The sequence below is a fragment of the Micropterus salmoides genome, unplaced genomic scaffold, assembly GCF_014851395.1.
Source record: "Micropterus salmoides isolate LMB-PRFRI ecotype aquatic unplaced genomic scaffold, ASM1485139v1 Ms_hic_scaffold_2003, whole genome shotgun sequence".
Lineage (NCBI taxonomy): Eukaryota > Metazoa > Chordata > Actinopteri > Centrarchiformes > Centrarchidae > Micropterus > Micropterus salmoides.
The window spans coordinates 1-13,639 of NW_024041156.1; the positions used below are offsets into that span (position 1 = coordinate 1).

Consider the following 13,639-nt stretch of genomic DNA (forward strand, 5'->3'; position numbering starts at 1 on the left):
TTGCATGAATTCAGTTGTTTCATCATTGCCTGCTGTGATAAATTTCATAGTGAATGAATATCAAAAAAATTAAATAATGTAAAATTTCACAGGAAAAGTGCTTATAGTCTAGATTGCACTACCCCACGCATAGAGTGTCTGTGCTGATGTGTCTTTCTCATGGCTGATGATGCACCCTTGGACTGGAAAATCAAGCATTTCAGTGATTAATGCTAAATGGCAACATTTGAAATATGGTAGAATTTGATGCACTGCAAAATGTAATGACTCAGAAAACTTCTTGACATCTAACTATTTAAACTCTTCAAACTCTTCAACTTATGACAAGACCAAAACCAACAGTGTGTTAGTCTGTCTTTGTGATTTCATATCCCAAGCTCATTTGTTACTACAGAAAATTTTGTGAAATGTTAATAATGGAGTTTGATGGCACAGACAAACATTATATATCCTGTGAGGCTTTGGCTACACAGACAGAACTTGTTATTAGGATCAATTCATTGCTGGTTTTGGACTTTTCTTTGTGTTGACAGTGAAAGCCACTAGAATATCACAAGACTCATCCTTTAATCTGGAGTTGGGTGCTATTTTGACAAAATAACAACAACAATTATAATAATAATAATTATGTACCTGATGCAGGTTTTTCCTTTGATGTTGTTCACTTTTGAATATGGTGTGTTCTGAATGGACTTGTGGAACTGCAGAAGTTATTGTGCTAGCAAATGACTGAAAAAAACAACAACAGAAGTCAAGTCATGACCACACATAAGTAACTGAAAAATATTTACTTAGTGCCCATTTGTAATGGTGCATTAGAGATTAAGAAAAGTGTGAGCTCAGATTCAATAATATAATAATGATATAATTTTAGTACCCAGCGCAGAGAGTTCCCACGTGTGAACTCTTGTTCCTTGAAACTTTTTCTTCGGAACGGGGTGCTGTCTGAGCAGGCTTGTGATGCTTCACTTACTGGGTCAGTTATCAACTGGGGGACAAAAACTTACTTTTTAAATCATTTTAAAAGTGTCTATTAGTCACTATACAACATGACAAAATATGAAAGGATAAGGCGGACAGCTTGTTCTATAGTTTTTTGGTTGTCAACAAATCTCATGACAAGACCAAAACAAAGAGACGTGTTAGTCTGTTTTTTCCACTTTCCCAGCATACTTAATCTGTGACTTTAAATTCCAAGCTCATTTGTTATTACTGAAATGTAATGGGAACTGTAGTTTTTAGTAAACACCACTCAAACAAGAGTAAATAGCATACATTGAAGACTCATTTTGGATGTTGCTGTAAATCTTTAGAAGCAGGATGATATACAGTATGTGGGATCCACTCAAAGTAAACTACAGTGCCCATGATCATTGTAAGGAAGGAACATGTCACACAGTGCAATGTTGAATTTTTTATATTAATGAGGAGTGCTATGGCACAGACAAAAGTCATATTAGGCCTTGGCAAAACAGACAGTATTTGTTATTGGGATCAATTCATTGCTGGTTTTGGACTTTTCTTTGGATTTGTTGACTGTGAAAGCATCTAAAATATCACAGGACTTCATGAGAATGGTACAATTTTTGACAAAATAACTACAATAACTATAATTATTTCTGTACCCGATACAAATAGTTCCTTTGCTGTTGTTCAGTTTTAGATATGGCATGTTCTGAATGGGCTTGCGGCACTGCAGCAGTTGTTGCAGTTGTGTTAGTGAATGACTGCAAAAAAAAGAACGAAGAAGTTCATGTCAATTCATGAACACACATAAGTTACTGAAAAACATTAATTAGTGTATAATAATAATAATAATAATAATATAATATAATAATAATAATTAAAGCTGCAAGCAGCGATGAGCGGGCCCGAACACCTCCCGCTCGTCGGGGTGTGCCGCACCCGTGTATCCGTTGCGTGCGGCCCTTAAGGTCGCACTGCCTGCATTTGAAGTTGATCGGGTTAAAGCTGTTGGAGGAGTTTGTTAAAATGCGGAGCCTATAAACAAGGTAAAATCAGACATTCAATTCAATATGGCCGACTTCCTGTTGGGTTTATCATATGGCTCCAAGAGACATTTTTTTAAAATCCTGGCATTCTACACGTGCCTACAAATTTGAAATCTTGTAGGGGGCGCTATAGAGCCATTTTTTGAGACACATGACCTTGAAAGTTATCAGACTACACAACACAACCATTCTAATGTGTGTACAAAGTATTGTGAGATTTCAAGCTTCCTAAGCCTCTCAAAATACAGCTTCCTGTTTCATGGCGAATAATGCGTTGGCATGGCAACGCCGTTTTACATTAAGTCACAAGCATGAAACCTCACATCATGTAGGTCTTAAGACTAATTTTAGACAGTTTTGAGTCAAATCGGATCATCCTGCTAGGAGTTCCGCAACAAATAAAACATGTCACTTCCTGTTGCCAATAGGTGGCGTTTTCACTATGACTGGATATTGGCATGTAGATGTCTTCAGGGCGGGACTCTTATCAAACATGTGAAGTTTGGGGCAGATCTGACCATGTTCAGCCGATTTACACACTTTTTCCTTTTTCATGGCGAATCATCAAAATTGAACCCCACGCCACGCCATGCCATGGACACGCCGTTTGATCAATTAAAAAAGTTTCACAATTTAACATCACAAGGGTCTTGGGATGGCACAGCCCGCATTTGAAGTTGATCTGATCATATCCCTAAGACAAGTTCATTAAAATACAGAGGGTGTAAATGGAAAATCGACGCACATTCAGTTCAATATGGCTGACTTCCTGAAGGGTTTAGGGTATGGCTCCAAGAGGCTTATTTTTAAGTCTGAACACAATACATATACCTACCAAGTTTGGCGAATGTAGGCCAAAGAGAAAGGAGGGGGCTTTGGTTTTGAAAATTGTTAGGGGGCCTTTTTTGTGCGCCCGTATCAGACCCATATCAGATCGCTATTTTCACCAGTTTAGACGTGTGTGCCAATTTATACAACTTTTCATGCATGCTAGGCACCCCAACAATGCGTCCGATAGGGAAGAAGAAGTATAATAATAAGAATAATTTTAATAACAAACACAATAGGGTCCTCCAGCGGCCACTGTTTGGGCCCTAATAATAATAATAAAAATTAAAATAATTTCAGTACCCAACGCAGAGAGTTCCCACATGTAAACTTTTGTTTGTTTTAGTTTTTTCTTTGGAATTGGGTGCTGTCTGAGCAGGCTTGTGATGCTTCACTTACTGGGTCAGTTATCAACTGGGGAAAAAAACACATCCAGCAATGACAATACCTCACTTTTAAAATAATTTGTGTCCATTAGTCACTATACAACATGAGAAAAATATGAAAGGATAAGGCTGGCAATTCCTTTTCACTTTTCCAGCCAACTGGATCTGTGACTTTAAATGCCAAGCTCATTTGTTGTTAGTGAAAACGAAAATAAAAACAATGTTAAAACCCTTTCACTAATATGTACTTTCTTTTTTAAAGGGTAAGTTATTTCCTAAGACAACTCGGTACTGTAGTTTTTAGCAAACATCACTTCAACAAGAGCACATAGTATATATTAGAGTCTTTTCAGTCATCACAGCAGGATAGTGTACGTGGGATACACTCACAGTAAACCATAGTGCCCATGTTCATTGTGATGAAGGAAAACATCACCCAGGCAATGTTATATTTTTAATATTAACTATGGAGTTCTATGGCACAAACAAACAAGGCTTTTATACACAGACAGTACTTATACATTGCTGGTTTTGGTCTTTTCTTTGGATTTGTTGAGAGTGAAACCATCAAGAATATCACAAGACTCATCCTTATATAATCAAGTGTATGGAGCAATTTGTGACAATCATAATAATAATTTCTATACCTGATGCAAATGGTTCCCTTGCTGTTGTCCAGTTTTGGATATGACACGCTCTGAATGGGCTTGAAGCCCTGCAGCGTTTGTTGTGTTGGTAAATGACTACAAAAAAGCAAGTCAAGTCATTACCACACATAAGTAAGTGAAAAACATTTTATTAGTGCCTATCTGTCATGTTGATCAAATAAAGTGTGAGCTCAGTTTAAATAATAATAATTTATGACCTCATAAGCTTGTTATTAATGTATATTTTACATAACTTACTTTCTTCACCGTTACTGCTGAAGATTGAGATATTGTTTGGATTTGTTCCCCATTCTTACTGTATACTTGGTTTAATGGCCCAAAAGCCACCTGTTGAAAATGTAAAGTCTGCAACAAGTCAACAAGTCAAAACTATAGTTCCATTTTTTAAGTGTGTACAATACTGCTGTTGTAGGATGAACAACTTAAAGTTGGGGTATGCCATTCTGGAGAAATCCAGTACAATGACAAATACTATGATGCAGAGCGAACAACTATACAGTGCAATGCTTTAATGAATGAATTTAATAATCCCACAAATGTGTGTTTGTCTTTGTCTGTGCTGATGTGTCTTTCTCATGGTTGATGATGCACTCTTGGACTGGAAAATCTAGCATTTCAGTGGTTAATACTATATGCCACCATTTGAAATATGGTAGAATTTGATGCACTGCAAAATGTCATGGCTCAGAAAAATTCTTGACATCTAACTCTTTAAACCTGGTGGCATTACTCAGATTCAGTAGTAATATTAATAATAAACAAATGTGTTTTTGTCTGTGTGTGTCTTTGTATTAGTCTATAGTAATAACCAAGTAGAGGTACTTTTGTAATCAAAATGTTTACTTTGCAGTCAGTTCCTGGATTCTCAATGTTACAGCTCATCAGATGTTGTCCCGAGTCTTCTCCTGGGATTGCTATGCTCTGTGTCTTACATGACACCAGAAAAGCCAAAAGAAGCATACCTGGGATACAAAAACCACACACACAGATCAAATCATACAGTGTTATGTTTTAAACGAGGCTATTTAATCTTTTACTAGAGGAAGGGCTCATGACCAAAATGTCAGTCTGTTTTTAAAGATAATTATGTTATTATCTAATGTATATTTTTATCTAAAACATTTCTAACTTTAAAACTAAAAAATAAAGTGTTCTCTGATTAACGTATACCTGCAAGCAGTAGTATGCTGAAAAAGATAATCCCAAGTGTTCCTTCTCCTAATGCAGTGCCAGTAGCTTTGCGGAAGTGGCAGTTTGGCCTCGCTGTGTCTAAGCAGTTGCACACAGTAATGGACAGGTTGTGGACAGTGTTCACGCCCTGAAGGTCAGACACTTTGAGCAACAGCTCAAAGTGTCCAGAATGAACTGTGTTCTCCTTTACCAGGTTGACTGAAAACCCTGTACATGCAAAATGAATTGACATATTATAAAGATTCACTGTGGGATAGCATATGAACTTGACTTAGAGGTTAATTTGATAGCAGAGACATTATTTGCACAATTTATACGACCTTAGCCACATTTAAATCACAAAGGAGTTGTCAGAACTATAGCATACCTTCCTCAGGGTCAATCCTCCACTTTCCCCGCTCTCCGAGAAGCATGAAGCGAAAAGGTCCACCGTAGGGCTCTTCATCTAAGTCAAAGGCTGTGATGTTGGCCAGAGAGGGTCCATCAGACTGGCACATGTCAAATGTGCTTACAACCAGGGATGGTTTATTGTCATTTTCATCTCTAACATGAATGCTGAGAGTTGCGGTACTTGTCATTGGGGGTTTACCTAGTGACCAAAAGCACATGTATATTTTTAGAAATGTGGTAAAGAAAACATGTTTGATAACATAAACAGAAAGTTAAAACAACTCCAGGTCATACCATTGTCAACAGCATATACTGTGACCTTATAGATATTGTCTTTCACATGGAGTGACTCTCGGTCTATGATCTTTGTTGTGGTTATCTTTCCAGTCACACTGTCCACTGTAACCCAATTTTCCGGATCCTCTCCTTTCTGAAATCTGAAACACACATGAGTTGTGTTTGACATTTTTAAGTTCTCTTTTGACTTTCATACATGTACAATATTGTTGTCTTGTAAAAGGGACATGTAGCTAGTGTCTTCATGACTTACAAAAATGTGTTTGCGGCAGCAAAGTCAGGGTCTCTAGCTGTAAATACTGCCAGGTACTGTCCAGCCTCAACATTCTCAACCACCGTTACTTGTTGGTTAGGATTGTCAAATATTGGAGGATCATTGACATCCTCCACAGCCACTGTCACTTGGTAGGTAGATCGACCACCACTGTAAGTGACTACTTGCCAAAGACCAGTGGTATGACGATTCACCACTTTGCATGAGTGGTAGGCGATCTCATTCTCTACACTGATATTCAGGTTCTTCTGAGGGCTGTCTTCATAGTCTAGAGGCTATAAAATAATTAAATATTTAATGTTGGTTTGAAGACAAATATTGAAATATTTCACATCATATGTCACAGCCATAAGGTTCATCATCCACAGGTTGTCAGTGGTTAAAATCCCTAGACAGTATGAATCACCACATTCAAGAATATCAATTTAAGCCTCACTTAGCATTCATAAGAACTGCTTGCACAGTTCCACTCCATAGTGAGGCTGATGTTTTGATGTCTGAAGGAAAAGCCATGGTTGAAATGGCTGTAGTAACATTTTAAAGAAAGGTACTTAGTAGGTACATAGTTGTTGTGGATGTGCATGTAGATATTAACAATGCTGCATGATATCTGAAGGACAGGCATCAGCAAAGGGCATCTGTGGGTACAACAGCATATTCGGGAATCCAAGTCCAGATACCTGAGGTTGTGGTGTGCATACTATTTTAAAAAAATGTGTTCAGGTCTCCAAACAGTTGTTGGACTGTAGTGTCAAAAATCTGTCAAAAAGACAAATACCTTTTTCACATACAGTAGTCCCTCATTCGTCTCAGGATCAGTAGTGATAATGAAGTTGTTGTTTGTGTCTCCTTGGATTTGATATTTTGCTCTGCTGGCCCCTGTACCTTTGATATCTTCGTCTGTAACTTGCAGACGTGAAACAAGAACATTTTCCTCTCCTTCTTTCACTCTCCCAGGACCCTGGGGTAAAAAATAAACTAAACTTTTATTGTGAAAAGAGACTATAGTAATATGGGCTGTCTATAACAGCTGTCATTGCCTTTTACTCGAGGTAACTGAAAGAAGTAATTTCTCACTGTTTGCCCTGTGATCTTAGGACGGTGATTATTTCCATCTTCTATGTTGATTATGATGGTGCAGGAGCTGGAGAGCTGTTTTTTTTCTCCCCTGTCTTTAGCCTCCACTACAATGGTGTATGTATCTGCTTTCTGAAACAATTATTAATAAATTTTTAAAATGAATAATAAAAAAAAAGATAAAACCAAACTTATATCATTTGGCCTTATTCGAATGTAAGAAGATGAATGTTCCAAGATCAACAGATTTTATATTTTCCATGAAACAATGAGTCCTCTCACCTCATGGTCCAAACACCCTTTAAATGAAATACTTCCAGTACTACTTCTCTGGTTTAAGAAGAACTCCAGCTCATGTGGTTTAGGAGTTACTGAGACTATTTTGAAATCAAACACTCCATTTTTTCCAGTGTCAAAGTCGCTTGCCATAATGGTAATAATTTCAGTGCCTGTCAGTATCAGACGAAAGGAGTTATTTTATTTATTTTAATTTCTTTTTATTAATACAATTTTGTTTAATGTAAATGATAGTAGTAATAAGGATTACGTAAGGAAATTGTTAAAAGTGAGCAGTTTACCTTGTGGTGTTGACTCTTTAAGGTTGACTGTGTACCTTTCAAGGTCAAACTTTGGAGGGTTGTCATTTGAGTCGATAATTTGTATCTCAATGCCAAGCTTCGTGTCTATTACATGTTTATCTCTATCTAATGCATGAAACCTTAGCTGGAATGAAAAGGCAAGAATTAGGAAACCTTACACCACACCCCAAGCACATTCACTCATTTACATTTATCCATTTAGCTGACGCTTTTCTCCAAAGCGACTTACAATTGCTATATACGTCAGAGGTCGCACTCCTCTGGAGCAAGCAGGGGTTAAGTGTCTTGCTCAGGTACACATTAGTGTCTCACAGTGGATTCATACCCAGGTCTCTCACACCAAAGGCATGTGTCTTATCCACTATTCCATCACCAGAGATCACCGGAGATTGTTGTAATAATATTGTTTTAGTAAATTCTTTCTAACCTTCAAAACTTTGAATTTCTCATAGTCCACGGGGCCATGCACAAAAATCTCCCCTGTGCTATTGTTGATTTTTAATATGCCTGTGGGCTCTTTGTCAACACCTTGACCATGTATCTCGAAAAGGACGAGCTTCTTCTCAACTTCAATCTGTAAAGTCAGAAAAACACAGCAGCAGCGAATTCTGTAATGCTCTTCCTGCATTTTGTCATAAGTGCAATTCATATCCATGCATTGTGACTCTCTGTAGATACTCACTTTGCCCAGTGAATATGGGAAAGGTCCTTCATAGGCCTCATCAACTCTGAAGGAATCAATAATCCAGTTTCTCTTTTGTCGGTGCAAAATATCTGAAGATGACCTGTGGATTCCCAAACACTGCAAAAAAATTGCATTGCATTACTTAGATTAGATTACTTTACTTTGATTTAGTTTTTGTGTATTATGATTAACTTTTACAAGTAAGTAAGCTCTTTTTAACTGATGTTAAACAAGTCACTCAGGTTGTGTGCATAACACCTCTTCCAGAACACGATGTCTGATTGGATTTGATTTTAAAGGATAGGCCAAAATTTTTCAAATCGATTGGATCAGGAGATTTTGACTATTGGAATAGCTGTACATGCAGATGCTGTATCTTCTTTAAACTCTGCAACATTCTTGCTTTTCATTTGTTATTTTCATTTTTTCGGCTTCATTAATGAAACACCTATCACCTTTAAAAGACATCAGAAAAGCAAGCCGGGGTTTGGATAAAAGAACAGCAGACCTTGAGCCAGCCAGATCAAACAGACCAGGTAACACAGCGGGTGCATCATGGTCCAGCTTGGATTTAAGGCTGCCTCTGGTTAATGACGAAATGGGACACAGACTGGCCAAGCAACAAGAAGTCTGAGACTCTAATGCCCCATTTTTGCAGAGACCTGCTCCATCAACATCCCAGATCGAGCACTCGGTGTGCCCACCACATTCCAAGCTGACAGAGCACAAGGCTCAGAGAAGATGAGAGGAGGCAGAGGCGGATGCTTAGTGCTCAAACGCAGTCAAAGTGATGGACACTGTTTCTCAAATGTCAGGCTTTGTATGTGAAGATGAAAACCATATTATCGTCACTATCTTGTTACTGCTGTTTACATTCTCAAAATGCAAATTTACAAAATTCACTACAGAATTATTTTCCTTATATTTGGATATAAAAAACTATATAGGCTTATATTCTTTGAGTGTATTTATTTTATATGTTACCCTATTGTAATGTCAATGTAATTATCTGGAATGCTCTATGTATGTAGCCTGCAGGGACTGCAAACTTTCAGTCAGTTTTATAACCTTGTGACGTATATAATGATAAATCTATGACCAAAAGGGATGAGACAGCAAGCTATCGTTTTGACAGACATAACAGCATTGCTGCATTGGTTGTCATTATGACAGATAAATGTTTATTTGTAACATCCTAATTGTCTTAATTTTATAGCTGTTATACCCATAATTTCTATTCTTTTAAATGGTTCTTAATTTAATTAAATTGTGCATCTAAATGTGGGGGTATTTGCTGTTCTTTTATCTTTACCTGTTTTTTTATAATTATTATTTTTTAAATTGTAAATCTTTTACATTTGCTTTATTTTTTGTACCATGTAAAGCACATTGAATTGCCGTGGTGTATGAAATGTTCTATACCTTTCCTTGCCTAAAATAATAAAGCCGTAAAGCCCCCATGTTGCTAGAATGAGTTGGATTAAAACATGGTTTGTAGTGGTTGGATTCTAAAGCAGAAGCAAGATCAGAATAAAGTAAGCATTGTCTAAAATATTTTTTGCCGCAACTTAAGTAAAATTCTTACCAGCATCACGAAAAGACTGAGGCGTATTGTCTCCATAGCATATCCAGATTATGTGTTGTCCCTTTGACAATAAAGTATTCACTGTATACCTGTGAATGGGAGGGTCTGTGTCATAGCTGCAGTATACCTGTGAATGGGAGGGCCTGTTCATAGCTGCAATATACCTGTGAATGGGAGGGCCTGTTCATAGTTTCAGTTTACCTGTGAGTGGGAGGGCCTGTGTCATAATAAATTTATTTCACAGCAACTTTACATGTTCAGCCTGGAAGTGAGGAAAACTTCATAGCAGCTGCTATGAAGCAGCTGCTATGAAGGGGTAGGGGTTGGTCTCCATACTGGCTATTATGTATAATATCAAATAAATGAATAAAACATACATTGATATGTTAAGCTTTAAAAATAATACTTTTAAAAGCTCAATGAAATATTTTACACTATTTTTCCCAGTTTTTCATAATGCCACCTACCAAGATAAGACAACCAGGACAGAGTTAGAGCCAGTTATGTCACTGACTCTTGCTTTGGTCTGAATGACCTGCACTAAACAATTGCATGATTATATTAATTACATCAGATTATTATTACATAATATGTAAACACTGTGGGTCACAATAAACCTCTATTCCAAAGACCATAACCAGCCTCCTGTGGGTACAGCATGTTCTATGTTCAGCCTTGTTTGTGTGTGTTTGTGAGAGAGAGATATTCTTTTTAAAAAGTTTTTACTTAATCATTACGTCACAGTTCACTTATAGTGTAGTGAACCTGTGTTGCATTGGGACTAGTTGCTGTTGTGTTTCTATGGAACCAATTGAGAGATGCACATGATTTCCTGGTAACAAATAAACTTGACCAGACTTGCCTTTAAGGCAGATCTGGCAGAATTGTAAGGCCTCAGAATTGGTTATTTCCTCTTTGTAACTGCTTCATTTTATTGTACGGTTTGGCACAACACTTTCTTTGTAAGATGTATTAGATTAACAGTCATGTTACAAACTACACATTTCATTTCAGCCACAAAGTGTTTTAGTAATAACTTTGAGATGCAATATTTCATGCTGCCTTGTGTCTTTTGGTGTTAATCAGTCCAAATAATGTGTGTTGTTGATGGTTGCTTGCTTGTATTTCTTATGTCCAGTTCATCAACAAAATTTTGTTAGTTTAGTTTATCTCTTTCGTTTAAAAAAGGTTTGTATGTGTCTTAAGCAATTCGCCACCGAAGTAATAGAGTTAATGTCAGACTCTGAGATTAGAAGTTTGTGACAATGGTAAAACGAAGCTTCTTCAACAAAGTCTACTTTGCTGAAATCTGGTTTAGCTAGAGTGTGGGAATGCATTTGTTATTTTAATCATACTGAACGCTTGGATGACTACCACAGAAATACAAAGAAAACATAGGATGATGTGTCTGGGAGGGTTAGGGTGGTGGTGTGTACAGTGATGCAAGGCAGCTACAGAACCAGCAACAGTCCTGATGAAATCACTTCTCAAGAAAGAAGATAACTGTAATTGGACAAAACCCAGAATGAAACATTCATAACCTCCATGCTATATCACTGAGGGTCTTGCTGTCCAGTTTATGGGAAATTAAGCATTGTAGACTGTAGTATGGAGCAGTACTTCCTTTATGAAGAAAGAGAGGTGTTATTTTGGGTTAAAGCTCTGATTGCAAACTACAAATGTCATTATAACACCAATCTGTAATCTGTAATCTCTAATAATGACCATACCTTGTATTGATGAGATTCAACTCAAACTTGTTATTTCCATGGTTAATGAGGGGAAGACTTTGACTTACTTTTATGCTCCACTGCGTGTTTTGGTGTTCATCAGTCTTTATAATGTGTGTATTTGGTGTTTGCATAAATTTGACATTTCCTGCTGTAGCCGGAAGTACCAGAACTTTTCATGTCTTCTTTTGTCTTATTGTTCTGAAATTGAACATAAGTAAAAAACATGCTTTACATATCTTCAGTTTGTTTATGGGTTATGCATGTGGGTCAAACGAGTTTGGGTCTGAGTCTCAGATTTGCATGTTACTCTTTGTGCCGCACCATTAATTAAAAAACCAGATCTACCGCGTATGTGGGTGCTGATGGTACAATGGATAAGACACATGCCTTCAGCTAAATGAATAAAAATGTAAAAATGTGAATGTCATGACATGATAAACTGACAAATCCCACAGGGTAGCTTTGGCAGCATACAGGGAGTTGAAGATAAGAACAGGTCATGACAAAACCATCATAAACAGTAGGCCTGTGGTGTTTATACAGTACCAAAACACAAAGATGTCACTTTGTGTTCAAAAGTGGTGGAGACATTTAAGGGCTCATATTAGGGATGTGAAGAAACACTCAGTCCACCAGATGTGAGAATGCACAATATTGAAGTCACGAGAAGAAGACAACAAGATATTTCAATGGTATTTTGAAGAAATATTGGTAACACTTTCTATGAAGGTCATTGCGATAATGACTTATGTATATATTTAACAGGATATAATGCGTCCATAAGACATTATAACAGTTGTTATAATCACTTACAAACATGCATTAGGCTCTATAGCGAAGTTCATAATGTATTATGACCTTTTGATTTAATGTTTCATAACTAATATTAATACCAGTTTATAACAATGTGCGGCAAGAATCTCCGACCATGTTCCATAGTACATTATAACCACCGACTCTGCCTCGTTATGAATACGCTTTAGTCACCATTTACAATTAGTGATATAAAATGGAATAATAGCTTATAGTAATGTTTAAAGTTATATAGCATGTCTTTGTTTGCTTTAAGTAAAGTGTTAAAATATTTATCCCTGTATAATATTTACAGGTGGACATAATACCATATGAACTAATTATAAGACCTTATAACATGTTATTGTTTGCTTTAAGTAAAGTGAAGTTTGCGCAGGAAAACATCTTTTATTTATGTTTCTTCACTTTATGAACAATCTGTATGAATTTTGAACATTTTCAACATAATTACATGCCTATGGACAGGCCCTAACAGATGCAGTGGACAATTAAAGACAACCACTTCACTATAATATAAATATAACTTTAAACATTGCTATAAGCTATTATTCTAAATTGTGACTAAAGTGTATTCATAACGAGGGTCTTCTAGGTCCTCCCCCAGAAGATCTTCAGCATTAAACTCTTGATTTCCTGTATTCTGGAGACATTTTCTGCACCAATTTATGGTGGAAATGTCTCTTATTTACACGAAGGGAAACAAAATTCATGTAGTCGGTGACAATTCAGATTACAAAATTATTATTAAATATGATGCAGTAATCAGCTTGTTTTAGTTCACCAGTTATTTTTTTGGGACAAGGCAGATCTGTTTTCTTCTATATTTACATTGCATTTTCTTTTTTTTCCTATTGTGCAAGTAAACCTTTCTCATAGAATTTTTATTTGTTATTTAACATTTCTTGTTGCAAGCTAATTTTCAAAATTTTTTTATTAAATGCTTTCAAAAAGTGGTGGGGACAAAATCAGCCATTTCAAAAAGTGGTGGGGACATGTCCCCATGTGTCCCCAGTGTAAATGACACCTATGCCAAAACAATAGACAGCTGGTGTCATTGGTTTTAAAAACACTTCTCAAGAACGCTACACTATGTTGGGTGGG

At 36.7% G+C, this 13,639-nt stretch overlaps 1 protein-coding gene across 4 annotated transcripts; it reads right to left on the reverse strand.

Moving 5' to 3' along the window:
- Positions 1-46: 46 nt before the first annotated feature.
- LOC119915233 (cadherin-2-like) lies at positions 47-10,135 on the reverse strand. 4 transcript variants are annotated; one of them, XM_038734771.1, is made up of 18 exons: positions 9,993-10,135; positions 8,405-8,524; positions 8,150-8,296; positions 7,702-7,846; positions 7,406-7,572; positions 7,124-7,255; positions 6,825-7,007; positions 6,026-6,321; positions 5,770-5,912; positions 5,453-5,674; positions 5,065-5,292; positions 4,738-4,856; positions 4,132-4,239; positions 3,874-3,969; positions 1,626-1,727; positions 878-988; positions 634-729; positions 47-182 (listed from the first exon to the last, which is right to left on the reverse strand). In XM_038734771.1, exons 1-18 carry the CDS (start codon positions 10,026-10,028, stop codon positions 102-104), a joined length of 2,532 nt encoding a protein of 843 aa, XP_038590699.1. In that variant the 5' UTR covers positions 10,029-10,135; the 3' UTR covers positions 47-101. The 4 variants fall into 4 exon arrangements, with proteins under 4 accessions (XP_038590699.1, XP_038590698.1, XP_038590697.1 ...); XM_038734770.1 differs by having other exon boundaries at positions 50-729; positions 4,132-4,221; XM_038734769.1 differs by having other exon boundaries at positions 50-729.
- Positions 10,136-13,639: the final 3,504 nt, after the last annotated feature.

Excerpts from the sequence above, each read along its gene's own strand:
- LOC119915233 (XM_038734769.1), bottom strand. The coding sequence starts at position 10,028 with ATGGAGACAATACGCCTCAGTCTTTTCGTGATGCTG. Across the intron at positions 7,008-7,123 it reads CTAAGATCACAGGGCAAACA|GGTCCTGGGAGAGTGAAAGA; the intron begins GTGAGAAATTAC and ends TTTTTACCCCAG. Across the intron at positions 3,970-4,131 it reads CAGCAGTAACGGTGAAGAAA|TCATTTACCAACACAACAAA; the intron begins GTAAGTTATGTA and ends GCTTTTTTGTAG.